A 13,839-nucleotide genomic window follows, 5' to 3' on the forward strand; every position below is an offset into this window, starting at 1 on the left:
AATAGGCACGCAATACGAGCGAAATAAAAGTGTTCCTAATGACACAAAGTCCCAAGCAATAAAGATAGTTTCGTTGTCTTCTTGACTTGTTGTTTAGCCAATCAAAGTCAAAAAAAGTCTGGGAAACAAAGAGTTTAACAGCCGACAAACTGATACGTACATAGCGCAAAGGTAAAGGACAGAGAGAGCGAATAAGCGACAGAAAGACTTGCTCAAAGCTACCTAGCACTTCGAGTGGCTAGAAGCTTGAACAACCAACAGCGACCTGCACTGCTTACAATGTTCTTTATAACTCGCCAAACGAAGCGATAGGTAAACAACACAAAGAGTTCCCCTAGCCCTACGAAAAAAAGAGGTGCGGATTAACAAGAACGAATCAAAATAAAGGTGTTACAAAGGTGCAGGTCAAACTAAACGACAAAGTAGACACGTAAAAACCCATACCGCCTCCATTTCATCCTCGATTTGAAGTTCGTCTTCCTTCATGGCAGCCATCTTTTCTTGTTCGTGTTTCTTGATCATCTCGATATCTTCACCTTCAACCAGAATCTTGTCACCGTAATCGCGGTCCTTAAAGATAATTTCACGAATTAGTACTTAATCAAATGAATCTGATTTTCTTACGTCAACAGAAACAACGAAAATAATAAATAAATAAATAAATAAATAAATAAATAAATAAATAAATAAACAAATAAATAAATAAATAAAGGAAAAAGAAAGAAAAAAATTTGTTGCCAACATTTTGAAGGGGCACACAACACACATACGAGTCTTTGGTATAAAATAAACTCATTCTACAATGAGAAAAATTGGACCTACGATCCTGACGCTGTTTAAACCTCCAGTGTTGCTGATTTCGTATAATCGATGGTGATGGCTGCAATTTCTTTAATGGGTACTTCGCGTAAAGAAAAAAAGCCGTACAAAATAGCGGTATTTTCGGGGAAATCCCTGAGTTTAAGTCGGGGGAACGCGTCACATGACCTATTTTGACCAATCGTGTGCGAATTATAAATGTCATAAGCCAGCTACGAAGTCAACGCTCCAAGCGTATCGGCCAATACCTTCGTTTCGTTCATTTGCTTCTGTTCTAACTGCTGCATTCTTCTTTTCCTTCGCTCTGCCAGTTTGTCTTCCAGCATCTGCCGTTGGCGTAGCTTGTTCAAAGTGAGACTAGTTTGAAAAAGAACAAAAAGAATCAGGGCTCACTTCTTGAAAATTACCCTATTTTCGGATCGAGAAATTGAAGTCCACGATAAGTAATAGTAACTGGATGGAGTGGAGTACAGTTTAGGGGGCAACCCCCAAGTAATTTCAAAATCGGGCAAGCACGCAGCCCGAGGCCGATTTGAGATTTCGAATGGGATAGTATCAAATTACAAAAAAAGTTGTACTTAGATACCTGTAATAGGACACCTACGTGATCGAGTGCCAACTACGGGACAAAAAAGCGCGCGGAAAACAATTCAATCGATATCTTTTTGCAGAAAAAAAATAAAGACAAATTAAAGGTGGGAATTCCGAAAAATTAACGTATTATAATGAGCCAAAGAGGAACAGGAATGGTTAGGGTGGAATACAGATAAAGAGGGATTAGGAAACCTGAACTTGAAAACTTCAACCTTTGAAGGAAAGATGGAGTAAACACAAGTGATTGCAAAGAAACAGTACCTGCTTTCTAGTTCAGCAAGGTTTCTCTCGTGCTCCTGGATGATTCTGTCTCTTTCTTCTTCCGACATGGCCACTTGATTGACTATCAAATCTCTGTCAAGTTAAAAAAAAAAAAAAAGAAACGAAAAAAAACTCCAAAGATTTGACAAAGTTTGCCAATGAGCAAATACACCTATATCATCAGTTTTCCATACCGACCCTTTAAGAATATCAGCTTTTAAAACAGACTTTATTGTGGTTAAAAAAAATTGAAGCCTAACCCCACTATCTTGTCCTCCTGTTTTCTGACTTCAGCTTGCTCAGCTTGTTCCTCTTTCATTTTCTTTTCCAAGGCGGCGCGTTGTTTTTCCAATCTTTTCTAAAAAGACAGACCAATCAAATTGTTAACAAGAATAAAAGGAACTGAGAACGGAGAGTTGAGAGTTTATGAGTTGAACAAATTAAAGGCAGTTTACGAACGACACACCTCAGAAAACGACCACTGTTCTAAAAAGAAGAGTGGTCGTTAGTTAGGTCAGGAAGAGTCTCCTTGGTTTCAGTTTCGATTGAGAATATATATCAAACAGCCAAAACCGCGTCTGACCACATTTTCAAACACCTCGAAGCTCGTCAAAAATACTTCAATGCGCATTCTATTTCCAACTCTCTTCTCGGTGTTTGGATATGTAGTCAAACACGGTCTTTCCTAATATATCTGTTTGATATATTACTTCAAAACTCTCGCAATTCTGTGTTAAAATTGTCTTTCTATCGGTTGTGAATACAGTACTAGCTGTTACAAATCGTCAAATCAGAATTTAATAGCGCAAAAATTCAGCCTGAAGTCACTACTTAGACCGAGCGTGGAAAAACAAATCGAGGCCGTTTCTGGGTGGTAATATAAAAACTGAATTACTTGTTCGCTGTATTATTTAACCAACTAACTTCAAGCATTTCTCTCTGCCGCCTTCGTTCCTGTTCTCTAGCGTCTTGCTGCATAGCAACATCTGCCATATGTCGCTCCAAAATGGCTTCCTTCTCAGACTCGGATAAACCTGCAACCATCGAAATAAAGCAACTTCAGTCGAACCCGTATATAACGGCCCTGTATTAACAGGCCACCCACTATTATACGGCCAAGTCTCGAGGGTGCCCGTTATAATACAGGTCAGACTGTATATATCAGCGCGTCTACATTTGAAACAACTTTTAACAAGAAGGGTTCAAAATCTAACAATGTACCCATGCAAAACTTTCGAATTCCTTTCAGGTCTGATTCCAAAGACTTCCCAGTTTCCTAAATACTGTACAATAAAAAAAAAAAACTCTTAAAAATTGCAAGACAATAGGAAGCAGAAAGATAGTACAAAGTATGTATATCAGGGAAGTACGCCAGGACCCAGAATCTTCGTTGCCCTTGACAGGCGGCCTAGGAACGAGTGACCTTGAATGCTCTATTGAATGCTCCGAAAACATAGCACTTCCGGTTGAATTGCGCATGCCTCGCAAACGAACACACGTAGCAATCGAGTCGCTTGAGTCTTACTTCCGCTCATTTTAATTGCTTTAAAACCAATCAAAATCAAGCCAGTAACCGAGCTCTCCAGAGTCGCTAGTCAAGCTTGCACAGTAAGGGGCGAAGACTCCAAGGAAGAGATTGGGAAGCACACGCGTTCGAATTAACGAAGGCGTCATCATCTACTGTGACGCACTAGAACACTTCGAGCCGATCAAACAAATCAAGATTCTGGTGTATGGCGCTGATTATCCTAACGCCCCAGAAGAACTGAAAACATGCAAGTGACAATGGGTAGGTAATCCCAAAAGCGAACAATTGTTCAATGATTTAAAAGAAAAACCATCATGGTTACCTTTGTTCACTAGTTCTTGATACATTTTCTGGACATTGTTCTTAATCATCTGGTGCCCTTCGCGCAACTGTTGATCTCTGAGAGTTTCAATTTCCTCGGCAGCCTACGGGAGAATTGAATTATTTTATTTTGTTCACATCTACTAATAAGAGTGCGACTTCCAACAATCAGAGTCAGACAATAACTTGTCCTCGTTATTAGTTATCAGCGCCTACAATTCAAGGAATTCGTAATTTACTTCGAATCTGTTCAGTGAATGCTGATGGTGAAAAACCAAAAGACATTTCGAGGTTAAATTTATGATTCTTGTCTGTTGTTTCATTCTTGTACAGTTTTTTCATTATCCGTTCTTCTCTAAAAAGCAATCTAATTTTTCTCCTTCATTTCAAAGTCTCTTCCTGAGCTTTCAGAGTTGCATACATTTATCGTGACTAAATAAGAAACACATTCTGGTCCTTGCCCTATATTCGTCTGTGACGTCTCCGGGGCAGAAACGATAAGCAAACGTTACTGATCAAAGCTCACCTCTCTGTCTGAATTCCTTTCTATTTCTTCGATTTCTTGCCGCTGTTTTTGCAACATTTTCTGCTTTTCACTTATCGCGGCCACAGTGTCTGAAGGGAAACAGAGTATCTATGAGGTTTCAAAGAACACATTACATTTATAAGAACAAACTTATATTCAGTTATGTTTCGTTATTTATTTATTTATTCTCATTCTGCGACAAGAGAAACTAAGAGTAGTAGAGTAACTAAGTCATTGCTATCGAGAGACCGTACCTTTCTCGCTGTGAAATTGCTTCAAAATTCAGTGATGATCAAGTTTCGGTGGCGAAGATTGTATAATACTGTCGTTTACGAAAGACATGATAATTAAAAGGTCGGTAGGCTCTCATAAGTAAAAGGTTCTCCCTTGCAAGAGTTCCGTAACATGGTAAACGACTTGATGCGTTACTATCCGAATTCTGATGATCATGTTAAGAAAACATTGTTCAGCATTCACATAGACCGATTTTAAATTGATTGTCGAAAGTAATCAGGTAATTACTTTGGTTTTGGTTTTGGTTTTGGTTTTACTACGGTTTGAGAATTGGGCAAGTAGTCTGATATTGGTAAGCTGCCCCTAGGTCTCCGAAGATGGGAAGTAACTGGTTTGGTTTTGATTTTACGACACTCAGTTGAAAACCGCTCTAAAAGCAAAACAAACACACAAACAAACGATGAAAGCAAGGGAAGGAAAAAGTGGAAGTTGTGGAGAACAAACGGTAATGGTGACAGACTGAGAATGTAGATGTACCTCCAACGAGAAGTTCCTGCTTACCGATTTCTACTTGTTCAAATTTCTCATCTTGTTGATCTTCAAACTCCTTCATCTGCCGTTGATGCTCGCGCGCCTGAAAACAAGTTAAACTAGTTTAGCGAGATAACAGGAGAAGCTATGAACACAACTTAAGAAAATCTTGCTTTGGCAGAAAGAAGATGGTTAGCAAAATTACCCAGACCAAAGTAAGTTTTGAGCACTCTTCGACCTTGGAAAAAATCCCGCCGTTTTACACCTTAAAATTGGGAATTGTTAATTCTTGTGCGAATGTAAGATATAGTACCTTTTCCTCGATTCTCTTTTGCTTGAGTGCCGTCAGTTTCTGGTGTAATTTCTGTTCCTGTCGCTTTCTGTCCTTTGCAAGCTTATTATCCACAACTTCCACTTCTTTCCTGAAGCGTTCAAGGTAGACGGCGGTATCTTCGGAGTTAAGATTGGATGATCTAAAGATGCACAATGATAAAACAGAATTTTACGACTCAAAAGATGTACATGTAACAGGAAATAGCTGTGGCATTAACCAACCACAAAAAAAGCTATTTACATTAAGAGCATTCTCAGCTTCTACTGCGCCTGCGCTTAGAAACCGTGAACACTCAAACAGAAGGAACAGCATTACAAGAGGAGCACAACATTACCTGACAAGATTCTCTAGTGCTTCAGCCTGGTTTTCTTCAAGCTTTCCCAAATCTTTCTTCTTGCGTTCTTCTTCCTCTTGCTATTAAAGAAGTACCACAAGAAACAACAAATTAACGATTACTAAATAAATTAATAAATTAATTATTTATATGACTAAGATAATTACTCCATTTTTACCCCATTTCTACTCCTGGGTGGAGAAGGGCACTGCGAGAGTTAAATGTCTTGCCCAAGAACACAACACCATGTTCCCGAGAAGGGCTCGAACCCGGACCGCTCGATTCGGAGGCGAGCGCACTAACCATGAGGCCACCGCGCCACCACAACAATGCAATGAGACAATCATAATTAAAAGCGGATTCATATAGCGGTAACTCACTTTCTGTCTCGCCAAAGCCCGTCTCTCCGCTAGTCTCATCTCTAGCGCCATAACACGTCTAGTTCGTTCCTCGTCCGTCGCCTTGTCAATGGCGGCCATGTTGGATAGGTGATTCTTCATGATGGCGCTCGCTTGTTCCTCATTCAATTTGGAGTCCTTGATCAAGTCCTGTATCAGTTTGTTCTGAGACTCTTTCAAAGCAAAACGCTTGCTGATTGATACTTCCTATAACGAGAAAGAAAATTAAGCAAAAGTCAAAATCAATGGCATAATATAATGTAACCCTTTTTCCTTCTCACATTGAAACCTTAAACAAGTAGTGTAGCTGTAACTTTCAAGGCTGTACAAGGTGGTTCTAACTTTTACGTCTGCAGATGAAACCCTACTGTGTGACCATTCAAATGAAAGCTATCCAGCAGTACTTGCACGTGGTACTGTAGATGAAACACTAGTGCGAGACCATTCCAATAAAAGCTATTGACAAATACTTTTGTTATGTTTGTTATGTTGTGCAAGGTACTTCCATGTTCTAACTGTTAGAGACATTGTAGTTTGCGACCAGTGTGTGAGACAAGTGACCATTTAAATGCAAGGTACTGAGCAATACTTTCACGTGGTACTGTTTTTTTATGCGGTACAAGGTGGTTTTAACTTTTAAGTTTGTAGATGAAAACGGACTGTGTGACCATTCAAATGAGAGCTATTGGGCAGTACTTTTATGTGTTACTGTTTATTATACTGCATAAGGGCCAAGGTGGTTCTAACTTTTAAGTCTGTGGATAAAACCCTAGTGTGTGACCATTCAAATGAGAGGTTATATTGAGTATTATTTTCATGTGGTACTATTGTACTGTCCAAGGTGAATCTAAATTTCCAATTTCTGGATGAAACCCTAGTGTAACCATTCCAATAAAAGCGATTAAGCAGTACTTTCATGTGGTACTGTTAATTATACTGCACAAGGTGGTTCTAGCTTTTGCGTCTGTAGATGAAAGCGTAGTGTGTGACCATTCAAATGAAAGCTACTGAGCAGTACTTTCATGTGGTGCTGTTTATTGTACTGCACAAGGTGGTTCTAACGTTTTAGTCTGTAGATGAATCCCTGGTGTGTGACCATTCAAATGAAAGCTATTGAGCAGTAGTTGTGGTGCTGTTTATTGTACTGTTCAAGGTGGTTCTAACTTTTGAGTATGTACATGAAAGCATAGTATGTGACCATTCAATTGAAAGCTACTGAGCAGTACTTTCATCTAGTACTGTTTAGTGCATTGTTCAGGTGTTTAACCGCTCGAATGAAAGTCATTGCACAGCACTTTCACATGGCGCTGTTCATTTTTCTTCGTTATTGTTCCTTTCTTGTCTCTCTTTGGTTTCTTTTACCTTTCTAAGCTTTTCCATCTCCACATCTTGTTCCAGTTTTAAATTCTGTTTCAGTTCCTGTTCTTGAGCGTCTTGCCTCCTCTTCAGGAGCTCTAGAATGTTTTTCTTCTCCCGCTGAAATTAAAGTAATCCACTCTTAAACCCGAGAATCCCATTCAAATGTGTTAGGCTTTTTTATTTCTTTCCAGTCTCTTTACTTGTTGTCATACTTTTCGTGCAATATTGCTTATGAGAACTTCGTCGTGCATCAAGGAAATACACTCTTGCCTCGCATCGACAAAAGAAACATGTTATCTTATACACAACATGTATTAAAAAGAAACTCTAAATAATTGTTACAGTCGTTGATGCAAACAGGACTGAATGTTCTTTAGTTCTTTTGTCTATTCTGTTTTTGTATCGTCTTTTGCTCCTTCCATTCCTTTTCTTTGTTCGTCCCAGCTTTCCTTCGTTTGGCAAACAGACACTCTAATAAAGCAATTTATTCGCCTTTAGCGTTCTTCCTGGTTCATTCGCTCCGTCATTTATCCTTTCAACCTTTGCTTCCACCCTTTTTTTTATTATTATTTGTTCTTTTTTTCCTTCCCTTCTTTCTTTCCTTCGTTCTTTGGTTCCATTCGTTCATTCGTTCGTTTATTTGTTCCCTTGTTTCTTTCTTCATTAACTGAAGGGCATTTTGATAGGGGTAGGGGCAAGGCAAAACAGAGGTTAGCCCGTATCTCAATCCAAGGAAATATTTGTTCAAAACTTGTGTAAAGGCTTACAAAACAGTAACTACAGACAACATATAATTTCACCTCATTTACAAGCCCTTTAATTTTGTTTTCTGTTTCCTCTCTCTCTTTTCTTTGTTTTCTATGCAAGGCATCCAAACGACTCTACAAAAATAACCACAAACTGCAGTGAGGAACTAACAGGAGGCACGCTGATCAAAGTATCAAAGTAGTCATGACAAAAGTAACGCTCCGTCACTCGCTACCTACCTTTCCTTCCTTTTGCAATCTGTTCCTCAGTTCAGCGGATTTCCGTTTATATTCCGCCGCCATCTTAAACGCCACAGCGCCGATTGCTTGCTTGATTTCCAAGCCAAACTGGAGAAAAATTGAATATCAGGAACACTGAGTGAGTTCCTAGCTGTTTTGAAGTGAAGATTGTTTTCACTCAAGCGTAAAAGTGAGGGGTTTTTCTTCCCATTTTTCTCATGGAACATTTTCAAGAGCACGTTGACGTGTCTCGCTATCCTTCTACCGTAAAACCTCGTTTTTATTTGTGTGCTTTTAATAACGTGTGCTTATCCTGAATACGTTTCTCATCTGGTACGGTGTTAACACTTCAAAACACAGGCTCTACTGAGCGAATGTAGTATGGGCACACGTCGTTCTCTTTTTTCTACACGCACGCGCATGTCGCACTGGCTTTGCTACACACGCGCGCATGTTGCACTGTCTTTACTACGTGCGCGCGCATGTTGCACTGTCTTTGCTACACGCGCGTGCATATTGCACTGTCTTTGCTACACGCGCGCGCATGTTGCACTGTCTTTACTACACGCGCGCGCAGGTTGCACTGTCTTCTCTACACGCGGGCGCATGTTGGACTGTCTTTGCTACACGCGCGCGCATGTTGCACTACCTTTGCTACACGAGCGCGCATATTGCACTGTCCTCACTACACGCGTGTGCATGTTGTGCTTTCAAGCTAAATCCCGCGCTGTGACTTCTAGATGTCTTTCACTAATTTGCGGCTTTAAAAACTCCCACGTTAGTCACCTTCCCATTTTTCTGCGCTGGGTATAAGCCAAAAAAGTAAAAATGCTTGCATTATTTATGCCTAAATATCCTATCCCTTGGTGTACGAACTTACTTTGTTTTCTTGTTCAGAGGATATTTCCCTCTTTACACGCAGTTTCCTAGCCAACAATTTGAGTGCTTTGATGAACATGTTCTGTCTCTGAGTTTCTAAGTCAACATCCAGGGCGACAGTGGATTGCACATCAAGGCTGCGGACGAAAATACCAAAACAACAATGCCTCAACAACTGAACACATTTCTTCAATTATCCTCTTAGCCCTTTTGTATTTGGTACATCAGGAGAATTACATTTTTAATGACTCTTAAGGTGGCTCTCCATAGTGTTACGATCGATCTTGCGCTGAGGACGAAAGCATAAAATAAGTAATCTGCGTGCTCAAAGAAAAACGTCAGTGTTTTTCTTTCACCTGCACAAACCCTTCCTTTTCCGGTGTTTAAAATTCGTATCCTACCGGATTCGACATCATGTGACAAAATTGGGAAGATTTCACCGAACAAAATTCAAGATCAGAAATAACGCCTGATAAACGGTACAAAAACGCACGCTTGGGTACTTATAATTCAATACTAAAAGCCAAAATTTTAACAGAGATGATAGGAAAACACTATTTTATCACTACCTGTTGCATTCAATAAGTTTAAGAGGACTGGGTGTAAAAACAAAGGCAACAACAGTATTCAAAACATAACGTTTGCGTGCGCAACGCCATAAATGATTACTCTATGGAGCCACCTTAAAAAAGACAATTCACGGAATTCTGTATCATAAAAAAAGGAAAAAAACTACACAGCTATTTATCACTTCGAAGCTGCTAAAGGTAAATTTATGACCGCCCTAGTACGTTTGCGTTCCTGAAGTTTCTAGTGTTAGCCTTCCGTAGTACCAGTGTAAACCTCTATATCATGCGATACAAAGATGGCAAAAATTTTCTTCTCAAGAAGAAAATTTTAAGCGGGCGTATACTGGACTAAAGAAACATGAAAAAGGCGTCAAATGGGAGAGTTGTGAAACATCAAAACGAGCTGGGAGTCTCGACTTAATTGTCCATTGCACACAAATTTGTTTTCAAGAGGTGGCAAGTCAGTGACAGTATAAATCGTTTTGTGTTTGTGACAACCACCGTCTTAAAGGATAACCGTAGATAAATGAAATCATCTCCATCTCTTTCCAGTTTTCTCATTCTTTGGTACTGAAACAGGTTTTACTGACAACAGCCGGTCATGCATACAAGTGAACAACGCGTTGCGATTCATTACCTATTTAACTCTTTCTCTGTTTGAGAGGCGTTGTCCAGCGACAGAATAGGAACAATGCTTTCGTCTGTTTGAACAATGCTGTAAAAAAAAAAAAAAGATTTGAATCATCTCTTGAAATCTATAGAATCGTCGTGTACAAAGTTGCACAGTTAAAGCAGTTATGTCTTCAAGATTTTTTGTTTCTCGCACGTGAAAATTCAAACCTAACCAACAATTGTTCTCGAGACATAACACGGATTTCTGCAGAGTTAAGCTGTAACCATAGCATTTTTCGATCCAATCTCACACATCTCTGGAACAAAGGATAAACTTAGGTCAGGAAGAAAGAGGACTGTTTTCTTAGGTCTTGTCCACACTACTCCGGATAAAATTGTAAACGGTGTTTTCACTCTGAAAACGCATCAGATGTTTTCCGTCAACACTAAGCCGGAGAAATTTGAAAACGCAAAGATGTGGAGATGAGCTTGAGAAAAACTCTGGCAGAGAAATCGTATAATTATCATAATGTCATCGATTTCGAAAAGCTTCGTTTTCAAAATGTTTTCTGTCCACACTAGAACACAAAGGCGGCGCTTTCAAATTCCTCCGGTTTTAACAGCGTTTTCGGAAAGCTCCGATTTCGGTCTGGGTTAGTGTGGACGTTAGGCCTAACCGTAGAAATAGAGCTGCGATTTCAAATTCCTCCGGCATAGTGTGGACGGGTCCTAGAGTTATCATGTTCCTTGAACTCTTCACAACTTACGTAGTCTCTTTGTGAGTTTCTACAGGTTTGCTGTCGGGCAGCTCGTCTCCGTGGTAAATGTACTGTGACCCTCCAGTCAGGACTGTCATGGTAGTGGTGTTAGTGAAGCGCTAAAAGAAGAGGAACAGAGAACATGAAGCACGGACCTTATGTCTCTTGGAAAGTGTCTCGCCCTAGCCTGCAGCGAAAATTACCCTTAAACAGTTTTGTTGTTGTTGTTTGTTTAGGTTTTTGTAACGTATGTTTCTTTGTTTGTTCGTTTTTTTGTGTGTGTTTTTTTGTTTTTGTTTTTCTTGGCTTCCACATTTAGATCAGTACAAGAGCGCATCTTGAAAAAGATCTCTATTGTTTAAAGATTGTCGTTCGTAATCTATGTCAATCTTACGGAGCCGCAATTATCCCTGTTTAGAGTACCAGTTGGTATAACTAAACAAGTTTAGTTTGTGTTGAGCGGGATACTTAAATAATCACATCGTAAAACAAGAGAGAGGCATTCCAGCTTAAGTGCAGAACACAACAGCTCGTTAGTTCCTCGTTCTGCTATGTGACTGGTAGTCATTGTGTAAGTAGTCCCTAGTCCCAGGCCTTACCGTGTAGCAGGGAGCCACCTTGCCTTTGTCGCAACACTTAAGGACTACTAACACCAAGATGGCGGCGATCACGGCACCGACCAGCAAGCCAAGAAGAACACCAAGAGCAAAGAAACCAAACACTTTACGGCGCTGGAAGAAAAAAGGAAACGTTGGCGCTCGTTTAACGTAAATACCGAAAAGAGATTCGAATTAGCGCCCTCCCTGCAATAAGTGCCCCCTTTCTATAAGAGGTAGAGGTGCGGTGGCCTCATGGTTAGTGCGCTCGTCTCCCGATCGAGCGGTCCGGGTTCGATCCCTGACCGGGGACATTGTGTTGTGCTCTTGGGCAAGACCCTTTACTCTCACAGTGCCTCTCTTCAACCAGGTGTATAAATGGGTACCGGCGAACTTAATGCTGGGGGTAACTCTGCGATAGACTAGCATCCCATCCAGGGGGGAATAAAAATATTTCTAGTCGCTTCATGCTACAGAAAGCATAAGCGCCCCCTCCAAAAAAGCGCTCCTACAAGGAACAGGACCTTGACATAGAATATATACTGGTTGCACGAATGAACTATGAAGTCTGCTTTGTCAACTGATTGTAATATTGAGTACCCTGACTATCAGAGCCCCTATTCTTACAGTTCTTGAATAAAAGTACCTATTGCTTTTTTTTCTTTTTTCTTTTTTTTCTTTTTAATTGAAATACTGTACCACTTTCAGATGTTTATGTCCAAAAAGAAATACACGCTCTGTCCCTAATACCCCCTCCCCCTCCCCCTCCCCCTCCCCCGACCTCCCCTCTCCAATAGACGTCCTCCCTGGGCTATCAAAAGTAAATCAGCACCCCGGGCGCTCAATGGAATCATTACGGTATTTATTAAATGGGTAAATAATAAAACAATTCTGGATTCACGTTTTGATACCCAGAATAGTCAAGCCCGAGGTCGTAACACGACTGTAACGCAAAAACAGAATCTATCAACTATTTAACTACAACATTGCTGTAAATAAGGTACGAGGGTAACTTACATTCAGTTGTGAGTGAAATCAGTATCTCTTTTTATGGTCAGCTTTTCCCGTTTGCATTACAATCTAATTCAATGTGGATGTGAGGAAATTTTTGGACAGTTTTGTAGTCTTGTCCAAAATTGCCTCGCATCAATGTTGGATTATACTGTAATGCTGATGAGAAAAGTTAACCAGGAAAAGGCTATTAAGTCTGAAGACTGAGGTCCCGTACACACTACGCCGAAATAATTTGAAAACGCAGCTTTATTTCTACAGTTAGGCCTACAGTCCACACTAACCCCTCACGAAAACGGAGCTTTTCGAAAACGCTCTTCAAACCGGAGCAATTTGAAAACGCCGGCATTTTGTTTTCGTGTGGACAGAAAACATTTTGAAAACGGAGCTTTTAGTAAACGGTGTAGTCACGATAATGACGTGATTTCCCTGCCCTAGTTTTCCTCAAACACAAATCCAAAATGACCGGTGATTGTTGCGTTTTCAAATTCCTCCGACGAAGTGTGAACAGGGCCTGAGTGACGACTTTTTTCTTTGTTAAACCTTTCCTCGTTCACTTAGTTGATCGTTTTCAGCCTTACCTCTGGTTCATTTACATCATTTCTTTGGAGGCAACCAGTACTGGTATCACTTGACAATCTGTAGGCTAGGCTATTTAGCTGTCAAATAAAAAAAAAATGATTACATGACTGCGACGTGACAAACGTAAGCAGATGCTTACCTTTCGCGCACGCACGCGTTTTCCAAGAATAATTCACGGAGACGTAACAATTTATCAGCAGATTAAAAAGAACCATTATGATAAATACTTTACTGAACTAGCTTGTTCGGTCCGTATTGGAGAATATTTTTTGTAAGTTTATGGACCTAGCCTGCGGCTTGGCCCATAAACCTGCCAAAAAAAAAAAAGAACTCTACCAATATTTCACGAATTTGGACCTTTCTTTAGTTCAATAACATAGATGTAAACAATTATTACAGCACTGAGCAGTTTTTCATTCGTGCCAAACGTTGTGTGATCTAGAACACGATTGAGAAAATCTGGCGGACTTATATGTTATTCACATAACACTATCACATCGATTTTCTCTCTTTCTTTCAGTCGCTTATTTGCGTCCTTTTGTTTCTTTTCTTGTTTGTTTGTTGTTATTGTTGTTGTTGTTGTTGTTGTTGTTGTTGTTGTTGTTGT

General features: G+C 40.0%; 1 protein-coding gene across 2 annotated transcripts in view; it reads right to left on the reverse strand.

Annotated features, from left to right (window-relative positions):
- Nucleotides 1-13,839, reverse strand: part of LOC110064639 (uncharacterized) — a 38,695-nt gene that overhangs the window by 10,520 nt on the left and 14,336 nt on the right. For both annotated transcript variants that reach the window (XM_089286334.1, XM_089286341.1), the window contains exons 12-30: nucleotides 13,232-13,309; nucleotides 11,643-11,774; nucleotides 11,053-11,162; nucleotides 10,311-10,388; nucleotides 9,106-9,241; nucleotides 8,226-8,333; nucleotides 8,040-8,120; nucleotides 7,243-7,356; nucleotides 5,863-6,087; nucleotides 5,483-5,562; nucleotides 5,128-5,287; nucleotides 4,845-4,917; nucleotides 4,050-4,138; nucleotides 3,525-3,627; nucleotides 2,599-2,708; nucleotides 1,935-2,032; nucleotides 1,675-1,767; nucleotides 1,068-1,176; nucleotides 445-570 (exon numbers count right to left, since the gene is read on the reverse strand). In XM_089286334.1, the coding sequence (XP_089142460.1) occupies nucleotides 445-570; nucleotides 1,068-1,176; nucleotides 1,675-1,767; nucleotides 1,935-2,032; nucleotides 2,599-2,708; nucleotides 3,525-3,627; nucleotides 4,050-4,138; nucleotides 4,845-4,917; nucleotides 5,128-5,287; nucleotides 5,483-5,562; nucleotides 5,863-6,087; nucleotides 7,243-7,356; nucleotides 8,040-8,120; nucleotides 8,226-8,333; nucleotides 9,106-9,241; nucleotides 10,311-10,388; nucleotides 11,053-11,162; nucleotides 11,643-11,774; nucleotides 13,232-13,309 (2,103 nt within the window). The remainder of the gene's footprint in view (nucleotides 1-444; nucleotides 571-1,067; nucleotides 1,177-1,674; nucleotides 1,768-1,934; nucleotides 2,033-2,598; nucleotides 2,709-3,524; nucleotides 3,628-4,049; nucleotides 4,139-4,844; nucleotides 4,918-5,127; nucleotides 5,288-5,482; nucleotides 5,563-5,862; nucleotides 6,088-7,242; nucleotides 7,357-8,039; nucleotides 8,121-8,225; nucleotides 8,334-9,105; nucleotides 9,242-10,310; nucleotides 10,389-11,052; nucleotides 11,163-11,642; nucleotides 11,775-13,231; nucleotides 13,310-13,839) is intronic.

The sequence above is a fragment of the Orbicella faveolata genome, unplaced genomic scaffold, assembly GCF_042242905.1.
Source record: "Orbicella faveolata isolate gen_17 unplaced genomic scaffold, um_ofav_v1 contig_1, whole genome shotgun sequence".
Classification (NCBI taxonomy): Eukaryota; Metazoa; Cnidaria; class Anthozoa; order Scleractinia; family Merulinidae; genus Orbicella; species Orbicella faveolata.